A 24,067-nucleotide genomic window follows, 5' to 3' on the forward strand; every position below is an offset into this window, starting at 1 on the left:
ACCGCTAACTGCAGCCCCAAGCCGTTCCACATCATTGTATGGACTATATTCTCCAGAGATGACTGCATTCTAAGGTTACCAGCACCAGCAGCCGGGAGGAGTCCTGTGGACATAATAAACGGGAGAGTGCGGTGAGAATAATCACGTTGTCTGGCCAGACGATTTAAACAAGTCTATCCTGTCAGACTTATTCTTATGGTCCTCTGAATGTCAAACGGATCATTATAATACTCTGTGTTTTAGAAACATCCAATCACGGATATCAGGGACACTAATCAGCCGCAGAATCAAAGTGTTCTATGTCACGTTGATATAATGACATAATATCTTTAAACACTGAATGGACTTCCAGTGATATAATGGACTGATTAATTCAATGTGTCTAAGCAGAGTGTGAAGCTATTCAGGAGTAGTGTGATTAATAGCTACAAAAGAAAGTATTCAGAGTGCCACATTGATACATTTTGTAGCAATTTAGTGATATCAATTTCTAACTGAGCCTCTATATATTTCTGTGTCTATTTAGACAATTATTTCAGGTGAAAGTGATTCACTGTGGTTATATTAATTAAATTTCAGTGTATTTTCATGTGAGATTTTTATAGGCTGTGTCATGTGCTTTGTTTCTTTTTTAATATATATAAAAGAAGTTTAATTACACCGGCCGGTGGTTTTGGATTTTTGAATGTAAATTTTAGAATATAATAATAATTTTGGCAAATAATAATAAATAAGAATAAAAATCTTTTGCCCAACCTATGTGCGCTGCAATATTTTTTTATAATTTTTTAAATATTTTTTTTATCTTTTTCTTATGATATTCTAACAGCCGGCAGACTATAAGAGCTCGGAGATGCACAATGCGATCAGTTTGTGGATACGTTGAATGTATAGTGTATGTGATATGATGACACCGCTGATATTTCTGTCATTGCTCAGTGTGGTCAGTTCCTAAGTGTTAAGCAATCAGTAATAAGAGTTAGAAAAAAACAAAACGGTACAGATGAGCAAAGTATTATTGTAATGAATAGTGTACTATAGCTAAATATTACGTTAACTAGTTTACTGGACTCAACATATATCGGGTCACCTCAGTCTCCACCCCCTCATGTGGCCCCACCCTCTTCTCCGGTCCGCCCTGCTTCCCTTTGCTGTTCTCTTGCTCTCCCATCCACTTTGGTGCAATTTGATCTCCACTTTTCCTTCCCGACTTCTTGCCCCCCCCCCCCCCCTTCATTACTTTCTCCTGCCCCCCCCATTGCTTTGTCATGCCCCCACCCCAGCTCCCAAAGTCTGTAAAGGTTTTACATGACACAATACACCGTCCCCTGAAATACACTCTGCTACATCTGTTGATATAGGCCCTGATTCTGAGCTGCTTCCATTTCCAAATGCGGCCATATCTTACTATTATTAGCAAACTGCGCATGCGACGCAGCTTATAGCAAGTGATGCTGATCCGCATGCCTCTCTGTCACTACTCATGGAAGGCTGAACGAGCACATAGAAGACGCATACCACGTGTGTGTCGTGTAGGCGGAGTTGCATCCAATGTTGAGTTTAGCGTATGCAGAGGGACGGCACCGGCTCAGGATACAGGTCACAGGATTCATAGAGGACTTCCGACTGCTGGAAGCACACAGTAATGTGTGACTCTGGTCTTCTGCCTGTCCAAGGCATCAGCTTAGTGTAATATACAGCAGCTTAATACATGTCTTTCTTTCCCAGGCACAACACAACGCAGTCAGACGCAGAGCAATGCAGGAAAGCGGAAACCAGTCTAAATGACGCAATTGAAAAATTAAAAAAGCATTTACTTCATCTCTTCATGCTGGATACAAAGGTGAGGAGCACAGGTCATAGAATGTCCGTACAATCTGGGCTGACGATTCACTCAGTGTACTTACCTGTCTGTAATGGGTACAAGATGTGCGGTGGGTACAGGGTGCCCACACTCCGGCACCACGCTCCCATTTAATTATACTTACCACTCAGTCGGGCCAGCACTGGCGGCAGAGCTGCAAATATCACTGGGAAAATGGCCGCCGTAGCCAACAGCAACCATTATAAAAGAGCAGTGCTCTTTCAACCAACCAAAGTGTCCGTTATAAATCGGTGTATTTGGTGCCAATCAATCATCTACGGAATCATAAAAAATGTCTGCTCAAAGCTGTCTCATGATCCTACATCCATATGTCAGTTGGAGCTATTGGGGTCTATTCATGAAGCATTTGTCCATGGCAACCAATCAGCTGCTCCATACAATTGTATAGTATGCAAATTATAAATGTTACTTCAATGATGATTGGTCGCCATGGGCAACTTCTCCACTGGCTCTTTTCTCCACACTTTGCACAGCTTCATGAATAGACACATAAATGTCGGTTGGACCTGACTCTTGGTGGTATATATATGAAGCAGTAAAAACTGTGGAGAAGTAAGCCAGTGGAGAAGTTGCCCATGGCAACCAATCGGCTGCTACGTAGAATGTTATAGAATGTATTTTAGAAATTTTACTTAAACACTGATTGGTTGCCATAGGCAACTTCTCCACTGGCTCACTTCTCCACACTTTTCACTGCTTCATGAATAGACCCCTTGGAAAGAATGTGATATACAGACAGGAGTTGCTCTGTTCCTCAGCCTATTATTACCTCCCTAGAACCCTGAGGTGTAGGACCTGATTCAGAGGAGGTAAATCCGGTTGTGACTGTGTCTTTGTACGCAGCGGTACTCAGATGCAAATGTCGCAGGCACCGGTATTTGTACGGACACTCCCACTAATGGCATCTCTAATCCGTCACCTGCGTATAAAGAAGCGGCCTCAGAGATCCAGCAGCTGCGCCACTGGATCTCTGAGCAGACCTATCTACGGCTGCTCAGAATGTTCATCGCAACTAAGCCACCAGGGCCTCTGAAACTGCGTCCAAGCACACGGTGGCTGCGACATGTCCACAAAACGGTTGCGACATGCGTGCATTTTTTGTAACCACCACCCCTTTATTTCCCATAAACGCGCCCTCACTCTGCGTCCAAATCAGTATCGTAACTAGAAATTTTTCTCCCTCTAGCCAAAACATTCTCTGGCGCCAGCCCCCATAATTGTCATAGTACAATGTACAATTGTTATTGATGTATTCAAACACAATCTGAGCAAAACATCAGCCAATCTAACGGCCTGTCTCTAGCGGGCGTACCACAAGATCACTGCTCACACGCATCTGACCACCTCTGACAGATGCAGCTGTCCTGCGCTCAGGCCAAATACTATGGTGCTCGTTACTACGCTGCTTAACTACTATTATTAATCTATTGTCATCATCATCAGACCTCATTTTCCATCAGTCCTGATTAACAGGGAATTAATCACAATTGTTTCAATCAAATTAATAGTTTTTTTTTTTTTTTTTACAATGTCTTTCAACTAAAGTTTTAAAGCTTTATTTGAGCATATGTTTAATACATAGGCAGATTGGAATTATCAAGAAATAATACCATGTGTGCTTACACAGGGAGGTCTGGAAGATCTGTCCAGCAGTATATGTTTATAATCTGCATAAAGCGCAACAGAATATGCTGCGCTATATAATAAACTGTTAATAAATAAATAAATAAAGTAGTTTAGCCTGTGACTAAAGGGGCGATGTATTTAAAGGGGAGGTATATAACATTTTAGAAATAGGACAATTGGAGGCGGTGTCCATAGAAACCAATCAGCTTCTAGCTATCATTTTATAGAATGTACTAGACACATGACAGAAGCTGATTGGGGCAACAACTCTGTTTCATCCTTTTAAGAACGTTTGAGAACCTATAACCCCCCCACACACATACACACACCCGCACGCACACACACACACACACACATATACCATCCCCCCCCAACACACACACCATCCCCACACACACACACACACCATCCCCACACACACACACACACACACCATCCCCACACAGACACACACACACCATCCCGCCCCCCCCACACACACACACACCCCATCCCCACACAGACACACACACCCCATCCCCACACACACACACACCCCATCCACACACACACACTCACCATCCCCACACGCACACCATCCCCCCACACACAAACAATTGTTCTGCATACAATATAAGCAAGGCATCACAACAACACATTAAAGAAATGAGAACTTTGTAATTAGAATTACCAATTATAACTAGAATGATTAGAAGTAAATGAGTTACACATAATGTATAGGAATGTCCTAGTTTTGGGTTCCCCTCACTAAGCAGTGGTTTCTGTCAGTTGGGGGTCAGTCTCCTTAGAGTAATTAATAGTTGACCACTTGGGCTCTATGCCCAGAGGGGCATGTCTTATTTTTTCATGGTTAAATAGTAAAAAACAAATTAAAAAAAAAAAGTTTTCTTTTCTGTAATGGAAAAAGACATTGTAATCCAGGGTATTTGTGTTGTACTAAGCATCGCATCCACGATACAATACATCCCGTCACTTATCGGATACATACCAACGTTATAAAATGTGACACTAAACCAACTACAATTTTAAGTAAGCGACTGACTAATACTACATTAAAAATCCTTGACAAAATGAACACTGATCTATACAGAAAATAAATCTCTCTCTATTTTAAGCCTCGTACACACTGGGTGACAACACATTACGATATGAACGATAACAATCTGTTTTTCAAGCTCTATCGTTCATATCGTCCAATGTGTATGGATGACCGATGAACGATGCGCGCGACCGCATCGTTCACCCATAATCTCCCGGACATGCAGCTCAATGGTAACTATATCGTTGAGCTGCATGTTCGGGGAATGCGGGGGATGACGTCACTGAATGATATCGTACATCAATATCGTTCAGTGTGTATGTACTGGCGATCTCCCCTAATTAGCAATCAGCGATATAGCGATGATTGCTAACTAGGAGAGGTCGCCCACTGTGTACCGGCTTTAGTATTTGTTTAAAAATTATATAATCTGATTATAAAGTATCGTATTTAAAATGACTCTCTGTTTATTATAGCCGCACTTCCAGGACCTTATAACAAAAAAGTGGCTGAGCAAGAGCTCGGGTCTCAGTGCAATCATGAAATCGACTGATGTGCTGTGCCAGTACCTGAAATATCTAAACAGTCCACACGCCAAGGTAAGTGTCTCTCTATCCACCGTCATCAGTAGTTATAAAATCCATTAAAAAAAAATCTATATATATATACATATATACATATATACTGTATATATCTATATCTATCTATATATACAGTAAGTATATATAAATATCTGGATATTAGAGGTGTGCGCGTGCATCCATGTTTTTTGGTTTGGGTCTAATTCATTGAGCTTTGATTTCAGATTTGCCCAAACCACCCTCAGGTGTTTTGGTTTGGATTTGGTTTTTAGTTTGGTTCCAAAATCGCTAAAAAAAAATCGATACTCGTTTATAAAAAGTGAAAAAATAAATAAATAAATGCAGCTAAAATCATGTAACCTTTGTATTCCAAACCCCAAAATTTGTATTTAAAATCCGAATTCCAAACCGCAGCCCACCCAAACCAGGACTCTATTCATATTGGATGTCCTTGGGAGATTCGGACTGGGTTCTGATTTGGTTTGGATTCACAAAATTCAGGTGGATTCGGATTTCTGGAAAACCGATCCGCACATCTCTACTATATACTCTGTCTGTCTATCTATTAGTTACCATAGTTAATTCCTACAATATGATAATAATTAAGCTGTATGAAAATCCATGAGAATACTGTACATGGGGGTTCATTCCGAGTTGATCGCTCGCTAGCAGTTTTTAGCAGCCGTGCAAACGCTATGCCGCCGCCCACTGGGAGTGTATTTTAGCTTAGCAGAAGTGCGAACGGTTGTATCGCAGAGCGGCTGCAAAAATTTTTTGTGTAGTTTCAGAGTAACTCAAAACCTACTCAGCGCTTGCGATCACTTCAGACTATTCAGTTCCGGATTTGACGTCATGCACCCGCCCAGCGTTCGCCCAGCCACGCCTGCGTTTTCCCTGGCACGCCTGCGTTTTTCTGAACACTCCCTGAAAATGGTCAGTTGCCACCCAGAAACGCCCACTTCATGTCAATCACTCTGCGGCAACCAGTGCGACTGAAATGCATTGCTAGACCCTGTGCAAAACTGCATCATTCGTTGTGCCCGTACGTCGCGTGTGCGCATTGCGCCACATACGCATGCACAGAACTGCCATTTTTTAGCCTGATTGCTGCGCTGCGAACAAATGCAGCTAGCGATCAACTCGGAATGACCACCATGGTTTTTTATATAAAGAGAAACATAGTAACATAATTTGTCTAGTCTGCCCTTTTTCATTTACAATATCTGTTTGGCAACTTCAACCCTATTTGTTCCTTAGGTCATTGAAAGGACATAGAGGTTATATATTCTAAATATAAGGTATTAGCAGAGCCGCATTTAGACCTCATTGGGCCCTAGGCAGGATACCGGTTAGGGGCCCCCTCCCTCATAGAATCCATAGAGTAGTACCATATTTTCGTTCTTGATTCATGCCTTTCCCAAATCTCTAAATCTGTGCCAATACCCTTATTCCTAATACCCTACCCAAACCCCTAAACTAACCTTAATACCCTACCCAAACCCCTAAACTAACCTTAATACCCTACCCAAACCCCTAAACTAACCTTAATACCCTAACCCAAACCCCTAAACTAACCTTAATACCCTACCCAAACCCCTAAACTAACCTTAATACCCTAACCCAAACCCCTAAACTAACCTTAATACCCTAACCCAAATCCCTAAAATAACTATGATTGTGTAGATAACACAGGACATGTCACACCAGTATGGCGACACAAATTTATTAAGTTGTGAAAACTGAAACAGCCAGAGTTTGATTGTGGGAACTGACGACATCTTCATATGGGGCCAGGTTTGGAAGCCTCCTTCTCTCTTCATCTGCATGTAAGAAGTCAGTCCACGCGTGCACAGCAACACTGAAGGGTCAAACACGGTAATGTGGACATTCGCTGATAATTTGTTGCAGTGAAAGTGTTAGTGATGGGGCTCGCAGGAACATCTGCTTTCCGGAGCAGCTGTCCTCACGTCGGAACAACACTGAGCTGCAATAAATTGGCATATGCCGCTATAATTCACGGCGAGTTGACTGGCAAATTGACAAGAGAAGGGGGGAGGGCGGCAGAGGGGGCTTTAATAAAGAATATGCCCCTTAGATAGATAATAAAAAAAACACCCTGTATCCCTCCAAAATAATAAACAGACACAAGGAGGCACACGTTCAATTCCCATGGCTAGTTGATCGGCTAATTACTGCATGTGTGGGGAAAGGCTATTCAATAAAATAGCCTATTCCCCAAACCTAAATTTTTGGATTACTGTGTGTTAACTCACTGATTCCGTGTAAACTGATTAATCAATGGGTTTTTCCCGCGCATGAACTACCAATTGTGCCTTTTGCTCACTGACTTTTCCTCCAGCTACTGAAGCTGCAAGGAAAAGCACAGTCTTGGGGATTCACACATCGGTGTCTCCCCGCTAATTGAATCACATTGCCCATTTATTTAGTCTACCCCACAGCTAATTGAATATGCCTAAAAAAAGGCAAATTGGATGGTCCATAGATTATTTTGTCAAACTCTGTTTCTGTGTTAGTCAATGTAATGCCTCCTGTGAATCTTCCCACGGTAACGTCTTCCCTATACATTGTCTTTGCACGTTCCTGGAAATCTGTAAAGAATAATTACCTTTAAAAGGGAACTATGACTTAAATAGACATTTTCTGGTTCCATTTTCTAAACAAGAAAAGAAAAAAGAAATTAGATCTGTTCCTCTTTTGTTTCGTCTTGCAAACCCTTGTTCTACTCTCCTTGTTTAATTTTAAACTTGACCTACAGTATAATAGCTCATTCATTTCTAACCAGCTGTTATAGGCTAGTTTCAATTTGCACCTAAATGAAATCTAACCCTAACCATTAACGAATCACCTATTTGGACCTCTGAAACCCATTTAGAGAATAACAGTTGACTCTGGCTGACACGGATAAATGTTGGTCAATAGAAGCGTAACTAGGGTTTTCGGAGCCCAGGGCAAGATGAAGAGTGGCGCCACCCCCCACCCCCCCCCCCTCAAAAAAAACCCCAAAAAACATAAAATCAACTATGTGCCCTGCTCAACCCCCCCTGAGTTACGCCTCTGTTGGTCAATAAGGGCGGCTGTTTTGCCGAAACAGCTTTAGGGTCCACTGAGGGGACAGGGACAAACTGATTGGGTGCTTGCATCACAGCTGGATAACACTTCTGCATTCATTCTATTCTCAAATATGTGTTATGTCACTATGACATCACTAGTTAACGGCAGTGCAAGACCTAAAACCAGATTGCATATGTTTTAATGTGCGGGGAATAGTCACCAGACTCTCATTCATAAAAAATATTGTATGCAATACATAAAAAAAAGAGAAAATATGTTATACAAAAATAAAACAAACTCCATGGCTTGATAAAGAAAAAAAATACAAACAACCATGGACGTGACCCTCACACATTATGCATAAGTGTCACCAAGTTATTTTAAAATGCATAAGTATCACACAGGGTAAGGATCACCCGAGATCCAGAGCATCACAGAAAGTACCGTGCCCTGTCATAGGTCCTACTAACCTTCCCTGGCCCTGCGGCCCCCACCCTAAGGCTACATTGTAGTAGGCACAGCAGCAGATTAGTGTGAGAGTAGAAACATGAAACTACAATGGATACATTTGTCACTTATTATGTTATTAGTCTGGTACAGAAAGCTTATACTCAGAAGAACTGTCTGATGGGATCCGGTCAGGATCCGGGTGTTCAGGATGCCGGCAGTCGGAATACTGACACTGCTCACAATACCAACGCCGGGATCCCAACATCAATCGCAATTATGGTGTTGGAATTCCAACTGCCGGCATCCAGAAGGTAAGTATGGCAAGGCTGCTTAGGTTTAGACTGCGGGGAGGGTTAGGGTTAGGCTGGTGGGGGGTGGGTTAGGGTTAGGCTGTGGGAGAGGGCTAGTGTTAGGCTGGGGGGGGGGGGGGTTAGGGTTCGACTGCGGGGAGGGTTAGGGTCAGGCTGGTGGGGGGTGGGTTAGGGTTAGGCTGCGGGCAGGGTTAGGCCGCACGGGAGGGTTAAGGTTAGACTGGTGAGAGGGTTAGGGTTAGGCTGCGGTGAGGTGAGCATTAGGGTCAGGTTGCGGGGAGTTAGGGTTAGCGAGGTAGGAGGTTAGGCCTAGTATACTTACCTAGTAGGTGTCATGATCCTGGGCGTCGGATGCTGCTGACGCTATTCTGACTGCCGGCGCCCCAAGCGCAGGGATCCCGATACCATCCCGTGTATGACTACATTTCAAGCTAAATATTTGGCGTTGCTCAGCTTGTGTAAAGGTAACTTGCTTAGGAATCTTAAAAGAGGGAATTTTTTTTTTTGCCCCCCTTTTTTCCCCCTGTATAATACTCATTAAACAAAAATGTGTATTCTACTGTACTACTGTGCTCCCAAAGGATAGTCCACCCCCAGTAGCATCACAACCAGCTATTCTGGGCACTAGAATTGGTCACAACTTCCAAAACAGTTTTATGCTTTTTTACAATCTGGTTCTGGTAATACACTTGAAAACAGTCACAAGCCCATTGATTGTGACCTTTCATAAATAGTGATCTGATTGATCCTCTGATTGTTGCTTTTACCTTACTTACAGTACACAGACAAAAAAAATTCAGAGGACCAATAAAACCTGAAAGAACAGTCTGCTTATGTGTCCTATTTTTCAAGCTAAAAATTCTGGCCAATGAAAAATGAGCATTTTTGGTGAATTTCAGCTTTTTAGAGCACTAGTCTCTGCTGCGATCCGTCTTTTTGCAATGGCAAAAGCAATCCCCATAGTTTTCTATGGTACTGTTAAAATGCCCTATTTGAAGTTCTGAAAAGCTAAGCTTAACCCTGTTAGCTAATGCCATCTTCAGATGGCGTTAGATATTGCAGCCTTGCATTTTACATTGGAGCATCCCTGTCGCAAGCTCTTGAATGGACCCAGATCAGAGGCGCAGAGTCTAATGTGCCGGTAGTGCTCACCAGGGAACCCACACAAGGAGGTTTGCGCTTCACTGCTCCCAACAGTGTCTAGGTCGACCACTATTGGTCGACAGTAAGTAGGCTGTATATCACTTTTCCATCTCAGGTATATAGAGAGACAAGAGGTATATAATAGTGTAACACAGTTTAATTTTAAACAGGATAATAAAACACACGTCTGGCAGCGTACTTCAACATCTATGGTACCTCCAGGGAACAGGAATCCACCGTTGGTGTCCTAGGTTGGGTGATCTATCAGGCTGGTGTGTCTTCACCAGCGTGTTTCGGCTCCCTGGAGCCTTTATCAAGGTGTATTGGTCTGGTGTACATGAGGTGATATTTATACCCCTTCCCAAGATTCCATAGGTGAACTCATACTTACCTACTCTCCCGGATTCTGCGGGAGACACACGGTTTTCGGGTAGTCCCCCGCAGCCCCCGGAAGAGTGGGCACCCCTCCCGCATTCTGCCCACTTCCTAGTGAAGTGGGCAGAATACGGGATAATAACACAATAAAATCACGGACCCGGCGGGGGTCGGAGCCTAATGACGCGATCAGATGCTAAACGCGTCATTTTAGCCCCACCCCTAGCCAAAGTTCAGCCAATTACCGTATTTTCCCGGTGGGTGGGCGGGGCCTGCTGATGTAATCAGCTTGACTCCTCCCTCATCACCGCCCACCTGCTTCTCCTCTCCGGTCATCTCCCGAAGAGGAGAGTTAAAATAACGGCAAGTATGAGGTGAACATAAGGGGGAGTGACCATCACATAAAATCATTTCATTTTAAAACACATATTACCTTTTGTATATATATATAGATGATATTTGTGATTTTTTTATGCGGGGGGATTGCATACTTAAAGATTACATTCTTTTCTGGGACTATACAGTTCATTTAAAAATTCAGATTAAAAAACAACAAAATACATCAATTAAAGGAACCATTTGATTTCAAAATCTGTGATAATCCCATGAGGATGTAGTGTTTTCATTTCATATATGGTTTTCATTTCAGTCCTAGCAAGATTATTGTCAATTGTTTTTTCCCCCTGTGTCTTTCTTCTACTTTTATCCCCATTACGTTTTTTATACCCGAGGTGGAACTGGCATGTTTAACTTTAAAATGTTGGGACAAGGGGTGTTTATCTTATCCCTTTCTGATGTTTCTGAGGTGTTCCGACCACCTTTCTTTAAGGGGTCTTGACGTACGACCGATATATTGTAGGTCACATTTGCATTCTATTATATAAATGCCGTTACTACAATTACACGTAATGAAATGTGAGATTACATACTCCTGTATGTGGAGGTAGACTGGTATTTTACCGTCTTGCTGGCTTGTCCCTGGTGGTTTCTGCACATTATAGGCCACACCTGTGGAATCCCTTAGTTTTGATCCGACCTTCTCTTTTGGGTGGCATGGTGCTCTTCACCACTTTATTTTTTACGTTGTTTGCCTTTTTATATATAAATGTTGGTTTCTCCAGTTATAGAGCCTATTATCGGATCTTTTCCCAACAGGTGCCAATACTTCGTTATCATTTTTTCGATTTGTTTATATTGTCCATTATACGTAGTGATTAATGGTTGTATAATATTGTTCCTTTGTTCTCATGGATTGTGTTGCTCCTCTATTGGTTCCACTAGCTCTTCTCTTTCTATGTTGATCATCTCTTCCAGTGGGATGTTCGGTTCCTTCTCAGGGTATTCTTTTGCTAGAAATGTGTGTTTTAAGTCTGTGGCTTGTTCTTTGAATATTTCTACTTCTAAACAGCTTCTGCGTATTCTCCTCATTTGGCCCTTAGGAATATTCTTTAACCATGTAGGATGATGATTACTATTCTTCAGAATGTATGAATTACTGTCCGTGGGTTTTATTGCGCAAGACCTGACATTTCTCATAGAATTCATTAACTCTGGTGCCATACAGGTTGGCGTAAGGTCCTTAGCTGCACCCCGTTTGAAGCACTGAACTTATTACATATTTGTCTGTATATTTATTTCTTGTACTAAGTTTTTTGTTGCACCATGTTGGGGTATAGGGACAAAACATTTTTTCTTATTGATGCACTATTTGATGTAGAAAAAAAGGGATGATACAAACCCCCTAATAGAGGAAGATGTGGGGTACACCCTGAAACAATTACAAGCTATATTATTCAAAGAAAGTAGGTTTTGGTGGGAATTAGGTACCCTAGAAAAAAATATATATACTGTATCCTAAGGAATGATACCAAAGGGTCTGAGGATTAAAAAAATTAGCCTCATGCGATAATGAAAATTAATAATTTCTGGAAAGATGAGATAGCATCTTAAATGACTGCTCATTTGCACTAATGAGCCTAATAGTAGGAGAAAGGAAAAAGGATCTTGAAAATATAGAAAAAAGAGATCGAAGAACTCACGACCCTTATACAACCTTATAGGACGCGCAAAGGTTATGCAGATATAGAAAAAGAAATGGAAAACTGTATTAGAAGAAAAGAGAAATTATCTTGAGAAAAAAAGAGGAAGTACAACAGAGACAAGGAAGATCTAATTGGTGGAAGGAAAGAGGAAGAGGAATAAACCACAGAGGAACCCCAGGATAGATCTCAAAGAGAAATAACCCCTAAGAGACAAGGAAACAGAACACGAAAGTCCATAACATACGGTATTGTGACTATAACAAGGAGGAAGTAACGCCTGAGAGGAGATAACACACCACACTGCAGCAAACAGAGAGGGAGATGCTGGGCTTCAAAAAGGGGGAAAGCACTAAGTGAAAGTAATTAAAACAGATAATTGGCAAGTCCCGCCAACAGCGCCCCCCTACCCTTCAGCGCTATGTACAGTGCACCTTCCCAACTCACCTAGTTACGGCCCTGCAAAAACATTTACCAAAAACTCAGTAGCCCTTTGAATAGACCTGGTACTATAGTCCAACCTAAGTCACCCCCGGCGGAAAACAATTTAATGGTATCTTTTTTGGGGGGGCATTTATCGTCTGCCAGTGTGTAGGGCCCATTAGACTTTTCATAGAAATAATATACAATAGATGAACCAGTGAAAAGACCAAAGTATTTGTTCGCGTACATAAAAAAAGCTTAACAGAGGAAGTACAACCAACATAACATACAGTAATGATAAAACATATATCATTTCCTCACACCCTTTTTACCTGTTGTCTTTTTCTATGTGTATTTCATGTGAAAATCAGCCACAAATGCTATATATTCGGATGGGGCGGGGAGGATGCAGCTGGGAGGAAGAGCAAGAACCGGAACCTCAGTCTTTAGTAATGAGAGCTCGTTTTATAATCCATGTAACTATCAGTAATTATCACCATCAGTTAATGTTTAGGAGCATTTTATTTCCCTGGATTGAAAGTCAGGGAAATAGTTGTCTAACTGTTATCTGAAGGTCATTTTATATTTTATCATTAAAACAATATATAGTTGTAGACGATAATAATCTCTTAATGTATCTCCACCCTACACGTGGAGCGTCAGCCATACAATTCAAGGCGCTTCGGTAGGGTAGGGACTGGGTAGGGTCATACTTAATAAATTGACCATGTTAAGCTGCGGTCATTCCCGAGCAGGGTCGGACTGGCCCACAGGGGTACAGGGGAAACCACCGGTGGGCCCCACTGCCTGAGGGCCTCTAGGGATCAGGTTCCAGACTGTACATGGTAGATATGTTGCATTACACTGCACAAGACTATTGTGCATTTCAAGCCTCTGTGGAGGCTGACCACACCCTCTTTGTAGGCTGGCCACACCCCTATGTATGGGCCCATATCACTGCATTTTCCCGGTGGGCCCTTCATACCCCAGTCCGACACTGTTCCCGAGACTTATGGTACAGGAACACTACCACATCTCTATGGAGGGAGTGAAGAAAGATACGCAGCTTTGGTACCCAGGAGGTTTTGGGGGAAACGATCAGAACGCCAGCACCTTGCGCCCATCGCCCCTAATTAAATTGCCGCTATGAGTAAGGTGAAAGTATAGCAGATTACTGCTGGTACTATATGGAATAATCTACACCAATGTCTTTGTTGTTGGTCTGATTAAAGCCGGTCTAAAGTCTAATAGTTGTATTGAGAAAATGCTGTTCAGTGCAACCCTGCACTATGCATTGTTTAACACTGAATGGCCTATACATCAAGGAGTCACCACTGGGTGATAGATCTAGCAGCACTGAAGCAGAGCGACGCCATATAGTACCGCACTGCATGGAGCGTCCTTAGGGTGGGCACACACCTGACCTATATCGGCACGATATCTCGTTTCCGGACGAATCAAAACAATATATTGTGCATATCGGGCATTGTGTTTGCCCGATTGCGTGTTCCCATGGGTCGGCCGCGCTACGCGGCTAATTAGAAGATATCGCATGCAACCAGGTGCAGTATAATGAAGAACAGAACGAGGGATTGTTCCGTCGTTCATTACATCATTCTGGTGTGTACCGCCGATACAATATGTCGGCCCGTTGGCCTGCATGTACCCAACAGTAGAACCCTCTGGTTGGCTGTACAGGCTGCAGGGTGTGTGTCCTTAGCCCCAAAAGGGTGCTCCTAGCACCTTTGTAGCAGCCAAATACAGGTGGCACGAGGCAAGGTGCCACCACCCAGTGCCCTGCCACACAGCCTTTAACTCCTGTTACTGGGTAAAACTCAGCTAGTCTCTTTGGTAATAATCTACTTACCATACATAGGAAATCAGTGGCGGGATGTTTCACATGCAAAATGTGATGCGTGATACATCCTGTCCATTAATAGTAAATTATGGTGACAAAAATAATCATTATAGATGGATAGTAACATACAGACGAGGCACAGTTTCTATGCTGTATAGGCCACAGGTGTTAGACCTAGTAACCCTTGTATACGCCTCAAACTATACAATGAAATTAACTGAGCTAACATTGATACACATACTGAATTATAGTCAGCGCTGCAAGTATGGCGGTTCGGGGCGGTACGGCATACCGGTAAGAAATTCCCAACCGGTACACCGTACCGCCGGGCCGTCCACCATACCTGCAGCTCGCTACTGTGTGAGGGGAGGAGAGCGCAGCACCCCTCCTGCCCCTCACTGCTCTGTGATGTGTCCGGTCTTCGGCGGCGGGGTGAATCTCAATAAGGCACCGGTTTGTTAGACAATCAGAGTTCGCAGACCGGCAGCCGCGGCTCCTGATTGCCGCTCCACGAGCTCTGATTGGCTAACTCGGCGCCTCATTTGAGATACCCGCCACCGGAGACCGGACTTCATACTCTCCTCCCCTCACACAGCAGAAGCAGAGGCAGCGGTGAGCAGCAGAGGGGGGGGGGGGGGGGGCAATGTGTATCTGATACTCTGGGGCAATGTGTATCTGGCACTGTGGGGGCATATATGGCACTACTGGGGGCATTTGTGTATCTGGCACCGTGGGGCATTTGTGTATCTGGCACTGTGGGGTAATGTGTATCTGGCACTATGGGGTAATATGTATCTGGCACTGTGGGGCATTTGTGTATCTGGCACTGTGGGGTAATGTGTATCTGGCACTATGGGGTAATATGTATCTGGCACTGTGGGGCATTTGTGTATCTGGCACTGTGGGACAATGTGTATCTGGCACTCTGGGATAATGTGTATCTGACACTCTGGGGCAATGTGTATCTGACACTCTGGGGCAATGTGTATCTGACACTCTGGGGCAATGTGTATCTGACACTCTGGGGCAATGTGTATCTGACACTCTGGGGCAATGTGTATCTGACACTCTGGGGCAATGTGTATCTGGTACTGTGGGGGCATATATGGCACTACTGGGGGCATTTGTGTATCTGGCACCGTGGGGCATTTGTGCATCTGGCACCGTGGGGCATTTGTGCATCTGGAACCGTGGGGCATTTGTGCATCTGGCACCGTGGGACATTTGTGCATCTGGCACCGTGGGACATTTGTGCATCTGGCACCGTGGGGCATTTTTTGTGCATCTGGCACTGTGGGGCATTTGTGTATCTGGCACCGTGGGGCATTTGTGTATCTGGCAGTGTGGGGACATATCTGGCACTGTAGGAGCATATCTGGCACGGTGGGGGCGTATCTGGCACTGTGGGAGCATATGTGTATCTGGCACTATTGGGGTCATATGTGTATCTGGTCCCCCCATATGTGTATCACGTCCCCATTTTCATTGGTCACGTCCCATGTGGCATTTGGCCACACCCATTTTTGGGGCGCGTGTGCACACAGTACCTATAAGACATTTTTTCTACTTGCACCGCTGGTTATACACAAATATATTTAAAGTGAGCAATAGACAAAGATTAAAGGTCTGCGGAGAAGTTCATCCATATACACATGTGTATCCAATACAGACCAGTGAGGGGGACCTGAAAGGAAATAGGTGCAGGGAGAATGACAGCAGAGGAGCAGCCATCTGTGAATGATATTCGTATCAGTATCATCATGTGAATTGTATTGGGAAGTAGGTGGCTCGTTAAGGTGCAGCTGCTGCTCGGTGCTGAATAAGGTGCATCCCTGTATTATTAGCTTCCCCTTTCCTGTGCTGATCACTCCATCCTATATTGTATTATCGCCGGTCACTGACTCACGTCCTCCCGCATCAGCATTGCCGCTCCAGCATAATACACAGAATGCAAGTGGCAAAATCAAGTTTATTTTGTGGAAGGGAGAACATATAACTTAAAGGTAGTATCAACAGCAGACGTAACAATAATTTATTTATTACCAGTTAAATTTTATATAGCGCACACATATTCCGCAGGGGGGGATTGGGGGGTGGTGGATCTCCAGGAATCGATGATGCATGAGGTGGCAACCCTAGCTGCTTCCTAGGACGCAGTATCGGATCATCTGCAACACCATCAGACGCTGTGTGATCCGTGGGGTCGCACACGTCGGCCGCCGCAGAAGCTGCCAAGAGGCCATGAAATCTCCATCCTCTGATGAAGAGCCTTGTCCCTCCTCCACAGTGGCAGTGACACGCCTCCGTTTTAACAAATGGAGACTGTCTCCTCCCCCTCTCCACCCCCAAACGGCATTGGACTGTCAATCACTGACAGTCTGATGCTGGCTTGCAACCGTCATCGCAGACCGGTACTGCACATGCACAGTACGGGTCCGGCGTATGCACAAAGTACCGTCTGGACCTGAATAATGCCCCATGTCACCATGGGGTCTATTCATGAAGCGGTGATAAAAGTGGAGAAGTGAGCCTGTGGAGTAGTTGCCCATGGCAACCAATCAGCGTCTCTGTACAATTGTAGAGTATGCAAATTATAGATGTTACTTCAATGCTGATTGGTTGCCATGGGCAACTTCTCCACAGGCTCACTTCTCCACTCTTATCACTGCTTCATGAAAAGACCCCTGTGCGTCCCAAGGACAAAAAAATATGAATAGAAATCTCAGATGGAAATAATTATATGTACCGTGCTGCAAAGATTGCATGCATTACATAACGTAAATTCCTGTGTCCTAAATCTAAAACAACCTTTGCCATAAACTGCTTCCACATTCTACGGCCAGCTCCCGGCAACTGTCTAGTCAGAATTACAAAGACAAGTGTTTGCCGAGTGGAGATCTCATTTTGTTGTAGTAAATGTGTTATTAGTTTTTACAACTTCTGATAGTTCCCCTTCAATTGCATTATTGCCTCATGGAACTGATCTGCATGTAAATCCCTGTTTTCCAGATATTTTGCAATCAACGTTTACTCCGCTACCTCTTTTCATGTGTTTTAGGATTGTGCAGGTGACATCCACAAGTATCTAGTGAAGGAATACATATCACAGATTATGAAGAGAAAACTGAGCCTGGGTCACTTGAGACGAAAGAAAGCAGCCCTGCAAATGAGAGAAGAGGGCGATTTGCTGAACAGGGCGGCAGAAGAAATGGTGGGTAGCGCTGGAGAACACTGGGAGGGAGTGGTGGCGGCTAACGGATATACAGACTGCTGAGACAAACGCCGGTACAGAATACAGATGAGCGGTTCGGTTTTGACTCCATTAAGCTTGGATCTGAAAACGCGATCTTATTGGCTATCCGGCTCTCACGTGTTTTGGATAGACAATAAGATGACGTTTTCAGATGCGAACTTGTGATAAGTTGGCAAAAAGAACCGCATATCTAGTACAGACACACACACGTGTGGATTCAAGATCTATTTTCATTTTGGATCATTAATTACAAAACATTGGGCCTAATTCAAAGTTGACTCTAAAACAACATTTTCCTCATATGGGCAAAACCATGCTGCACTGCAGGTGGGGCAGATGTAACACGTGCAAAGAGAGTTAGATTTGGATGGGGTGTGTTGAAACTGAAATCTAAACTGCAGTGTAAAAATAAAGCAGCCAGTATTTACCCGGCACAGAAACAAAATAACTCACCCAAATCTAACTCTCTCTGCACATGTTACATCTGCCCCCCCCCCCTGCACTGCACATGGTTTTGCCCATATGAGGAAAATGTTGTTTTGCAATCAATCTTGAATTAGGCCCATAACCCTGTATTTAAAAGTGCCAGATATACACACATTTTATTCATGAGACGATCTGTTTATGTGATTCTCCACAGCTAGAATAAAATAAAATAAAGACACATAGAAATCAATGATGTGTATGTTGATATAACTGCGGATAGGGTATGGGATCCCGGGAGACAGGATGTCGGCGGTCAAAATATCGACACCGGCATCTTGACAGCCTGAAATCCCAACAAGGGCACCGGAGCACATTAACCCTAATCATAACCCTCCCTCCCCGCAGCCTAACCCTAACCCTCCGCTGCAACCTAACACTACCCATCCCTCCCGCAGCAAACCCTAACCCTCCCTCCCCACAGCCTAACCCTAGCACTCCCCCATCCCCACAGCCTAACCCTCCGCTGCAACCTAAGGGCTGTAACACACGCGCCGGTTTCTCCCGGATGGCAAAAAGCCGGACAAACTTTATCCGGCTTTTTGCCATCCGGGAGAAACCGTCAGATTCTTTCACACACAGCGGCTTTAAGCCGTGTGTGATTCTGTGCGCATGCGCAGCATTAGACACGGCTTGGGGAAAAAACGTTGTGTGTGAAAGCTCCCCTTCACATACACGGTGTACTGGCTGCAAAGACGGCCCAGCGCCAGCCCGGCAGCCGGACCTTCCAGTGGATAGTTCCGGCTGCAACCCGGCAGCCGGGCCTGGGCCGTGCAGTGTGAAAGGACCTGTAGCCTCACACTGTTCATTACAATGCCGGATGGCTTTTTCCCGGCCGGCAAATGCCGGCTCGTGTGTTTTAGCCCTAACCCTACCCATCCCTCCCGCAGCCAAACCCTTACCCTCCCCCTCCCCACAGCCTAACCCTAATTATCCATCCCCCCTTCCTGCTGCCTAACCCTATCCCTCCCCCCATCCCTGCAGCTTAACCCTAACCCTCCGCTGCAACCTAACCCTACCCATCCCTCCGGCAGCCAAACCCTAACCCTCCCCACAGCCTAACCCTATCCCTCTCCCCATCCCCGCAGCCTAACCCTCCGCTGCAACCTAACCCTACCCATCCCTCCCGCAGCCAAACCCTAACCCCCCCCCTCACAGCCTAACCTTAGCCCTCCCCCCATCCCCGCAGCCTAACCCTAACCCTCTGCTGCAACCTAACCCTACCCATCCCTCCCGTAGCCAAACCCTAACCCTCCCCCTCCTCACAGCCTAACCCTAATTATCCATCCCCCCTTCCTGCTGCCTAACCCTATCCCTCCCCAGCATAATTACGTTCGGGGTTCCAGCACTGCCATTCTGACAGCTGTCAGGATGTCAGCGCCAGTATTCCATATGCCGGGATATCAACTACATCCCATTGGTGCTGATTGGTGAGTTTGTGTAATTATTTCTAAATCACTGTTTGCTTTGTCGCAAAAACCATGTATTGTTATTACGTGGATAGATGCCGACATGCCATCATATTGACAATAGAATGTTGAGAGTCAATTGAGGTTCCCCGTCATTTTACAAAGAAAACAACACCAAAAACAGTCAAAAAACTCATGTCGACCTAATGAACCACACCCCATTAGAGAAGTAGAGCCGTGTAATCAGTAGTTGGAGAGAGGAAAACATCACCATAAGGTTATATAACATAAGCTGCGTGTATCCTCTCACAGGGGGAGATGTACTAAGCAGTGATAAGACTGGAGAAGTGAGCCAGTGGAGAAGTTGCCCATGGCAACCAATCAGCTGCTCTCTATAATGTTATAGTATGCAAATTATAAATGTTACTTCAATGCTGATTGGTTGCCACTGGCTCACTTCTGCAACCTTTTCACTGCTTAGTACATCTCCCCCTAAGCTACTAAACTGTTGTAGATTGACACGGAAGCCTATGACTTCATCAGGATCCAGCACCTCATGACTAAAAGTCAGAACTCATGACTATACCCCATGAAGGCGTGCAGGAAAATGAGCGCAAATTTCCTACTGTCTAAAATGTTAATGTGTGCAGCCGGACCTCAATACTAATTGATTCATTTCCAAAGCATTAAGGGATATATTTACTAAAGAGCGGGGTTGTAGAAGTGGAGATGTTGCCCACGGCAACCAATGAGATTCTATTTATATTTTATCTAGCACCTTCTAGAAGATAATAGCTAGAATCTGTTGGGTTGCTATGGGCAACATCCCTGCTTCTATAAACCCGCACCTCAGGAAATATATCTGTAAGAAATCCCTGCTGTCCGGCTAACAACCTGTAGGAAAATAGGAGTTTCATGCACGAGACCTGGCGCCACGCGTTGCATATTGTGGCAGTGAGGCGCGCATAATGGCGCCTATGCGATGCAGCCACAGAACAATGCTGATATAGGTGACACGTTTCTGTATATTCCCCTTACACATAGAGAAAGCTCTTGCACGTGTAAACAGGGAAACACCCTGTCTCTGCATCCGTTCATCTATACCATGCAGGACTTGGCAAGCTTGTTGTGTGGCAATACATGGGAAAGTTGGAAGCATTGCAATTAGCATATTATTCACCCCGTTATTACCTAGCCCTGCTCTTCTAATCCTACGCATAAAGTACGATCTTTATTTCAGGGATCTGATAAGGAAAGCTTATGTCACGCAATACGTTGCATCTCTGATATTATTGGTTCTAAGAAAAAGGATGAAATCAAACCCAAACTGGAGCAGATGTTTCAACTGTACCCAGATGTCAGGTAAATCCTGTTACAATACGCTGGGATAGTGGTTACAGATATACCACTGCCTTTATTGTTATTTAGTTCTCATGTGCTGTCACTATAGATGCCATTGGGCAGAAGACAGTGATGTAACAATTGATGTGGGTCAAAGAGAGCGGCAAATATATTGGCGGTGGATGTCATATGATCACATCCCATCCAATAATATGCAGCTGTCTTTAGGAGCATATGTACCCCAGGCCCCCTTCTGTCAGGGCCCCCCCCTTCCCACCCCCCCCCCCCGGCCTGAGCACACTGACATCACTAGCTCTCCCTCTTGTGCAGCAGCAGAACCAGGCACACAGAATGTGAGCAAGACAGTATGCGGTGCAGGCAGAGGCACAGGAGTTGCAGGTTTCATGACCTACCGATGGACTTTCCCGACCAGAAGAGAAATAAGAGGGGGGGGGGGGGGGGGGGAGAGCTGTAAGTGAGCCAGGGATCCCAGCATCTCCCCCTCTTTTGTATTGAAAATGAAATATGTTTCTTATCAATTAAATAGTTCAACACAGCTGACGCCAATCATATATTTAGAGGGAAGTCCAGGAGCGAGCATTCTGTCCCTCCTGGAATGGGTCATACTGGGAGGTATGCACAATCTAATATTCACCCACCCTTCCTTCCCCGGGTCTCCTTGTCTTATACACCACCCTTCACCACAATCCCCCCCTCCCCCCTTCTTCCCCTGCCAAGGCTTAATTCGGCCCTTGGGCTAGTAGCTCCGGAATCACATTTGTCCATAGGTGTACCAGTAGGAGCTTCATATTTACTATATGTTTTATATTTGTGGAAGTCAACTCCGCAAATGTGTAATAATAATATGGGACGGCTGGAGGATAGCCTACTGTATATAGATGCATATGAAACTAATCTTCCATTCACATTTCTTTTACAGCGAGGAGCACATTTTGTGCATTTTGCATCTTCATGGCGTCAGAAGGAGCAGTAAACTTCTAGAACATTTCCAGGAGTTGCAGAACAATCACCAGCCACAGAATGCACCAGTGGAAAAACTGTTTGCCGAGATTAAGTGCCCTCAGCAAGGTGCCTGCCTTGCCCTCTGTCTCCGTTAGGTGCCCTCTTGCGTGTCATATCAGCAGCGAGTACCCATTAATATTCCCTTCCGGATGCACGGGCTTCCCCAGATACATTCCACTAGAACGTTGACCTGGTCACTTAGCAAATTTGATTGAGTTTGGATGGACAAGTGCTTTGTGTTGGAAGACGCTACAACAAAATCATCTTGTGAGCATTATGGCTGCACATACAGGAAAGCAAATGGCGTAGGAATAGGTGTACAGAGAATGCCGCTTCGTGATGTGTAGGTGTTAGGTATGGAAAGCCGTATACATAGGAACACGTGTACAGAGATTGCTAATACAGGATGAGCAGGAGTTTAGGGCTACGGCACAGATATTTCCCGACTCAGCAAAGACAATATTAAGAAAATCAGCAATAGGTTTGTTGTTTTAAAGATGTTAATTTAAAACAGTATTTTCTACTGAAGCTATACTACTGCCAGTAGAAGGTTACTTTTAATGACCTCTTTCAAGTCAAGAGAACACTATTATAATATATAATGATTCAAAACAAGGCCGGCAAGTAACGAAGTCCGAGTACAGCGGCCGTGCGGAATGCCGGCTGAACTCGGACGTTTTTTTAAAGGGGCAAACATGATTTTTCCACCTGGCCGCTGAACTCGGGCGTCATTACATCCCCCCCAAATGTCTAATTTGTTGCTATACGTTACAGCATACATATTTGTGCCATATTCAACATGTTTGTTTATTAAACCGTTGTCAAATGAACGACTGCAACTTGTAGCAATTTTGTTGCTAGTCTCAGTAGATATACGCTATTCTAAGTTGCGCACAGACGCAGCAGCGTCTGCATTTTCTGCCACAGCCATGCCGTCATCTTATGCAATTTTGTTAATACTGAGAAGCTCGCATGCGGCTGTGCAGTTCTGTCTCAGTGCCATTCTAGATGCCCAATCAGACGCACAATCAGAACTTGCATCAGCCGTATACAGGGGCGGATTGGCCATACGGTTCACCAGGAAGATTTCTGGTAGGCCAACATGTCTGTGGGTCTGTTTAGTTTGTTGTCATGTGTCCCCAACCCCCACATAATAGGCGGCCTTTGCATTGTCCCCATACATTGTTATATGTACAGCGCTGCAAAACACTTGTGGTGCCTTATAAATAAAACGTAATAATAATATTCCATCTCTGCAGTACAGCGACTCTGCCATCCAGCAATGCTGCCATGGCTACACGGTATGTTATACCCCATGTTTGGCCACTACTACACAATGTTACAGGGCCACTTTTAGTCCCCAATCCGCCCCTGGTCTCAGACACAACTGCAGCAAAAGACGCAAGTAGGCCACAATTGCGTAAAATCAGGCCCTATGAGGAGGGATCCCGCCCCTCAACAGACCCCACCCCCTCATCAGACCACACCCCCATTAGGGCTGCTTCCATGAATTTCCCAGGCTGGTTTACCATCTCCATCTGCCCTTGGCCTTATGGCAGGTAAACTTCCTCCGTTTGACCGTGGTCTCCTGTATAAGCGGTTGCTTAGCCACACCCCTGTTACCTACCAAGAACGCCCACTGAATTGCACAGATCACGCGCCCAATTCTGTTCTGCGCCTGTGGGTGCAAACAATCAGGACGCATTCACCGTGCAACCGTTACACATCAGCCAACTACTGCTGCACTCAACACCGT

General features: G+C 44.6%; 1 protein-coding gene across 11 annotated transcripts in view; it reads left to right on the forward strand.

Moving 5' to 3' along the window:
• The window catches only part of EXOC3L4 (exocyst complex component 3 like 4), a 158,839-nt gene extending 135,698 nt beyond the window's left edge, over window positions 1-23,141 (forward strand). For all 11 annotated transcript variants that reach the window (XM_063948502.1, XM_063948504.1, XM_063948496.1 and 8 more), the window contains 5 exons: window positions 1,729-1,843; window positions 5,027-5,149; window positions 17,861-18,013; window positions 21,188-21,309; window positions 22,229-23,141. In XM_063948502.1, the coding sequence (XP_063804572.1) occupies window positions 1,729-1,843; window positions 5,027-5,149; window positions 17,861-18,013; window positions 21,188-21,309; window positions 22,229-22,406 (691 nt within the window). In that variant the 3' untranslated portion in view covers window positions 22,407-23,141. The remainder of the gene's footprint in view (window positions 1-1,728; window positions 1,844-5,026; window positions 5,150-17,860; window positions 18,014-21,187; window positions 21,310-22,228) is intronic.
• The last annotated feature ends 926 nt before the right edge of the window (window positions 23,142-24,067 follow it).

The sequence above is a fragment of the Pseudophryne corroboree genome, chromosome 12 (genome assembly GCF_028390025.1).
Source record: "Pseudophryne corroboree isolate aPseCor3 chromosome 12, aPseCor3.hap2, whole genome shotgun sequence".
NCBI lineage: Eukaryota > Metazoa > Chordata > Amphibia > Anura > Myobatrachidae > Pseudophryne > Pseudophryne corroboree.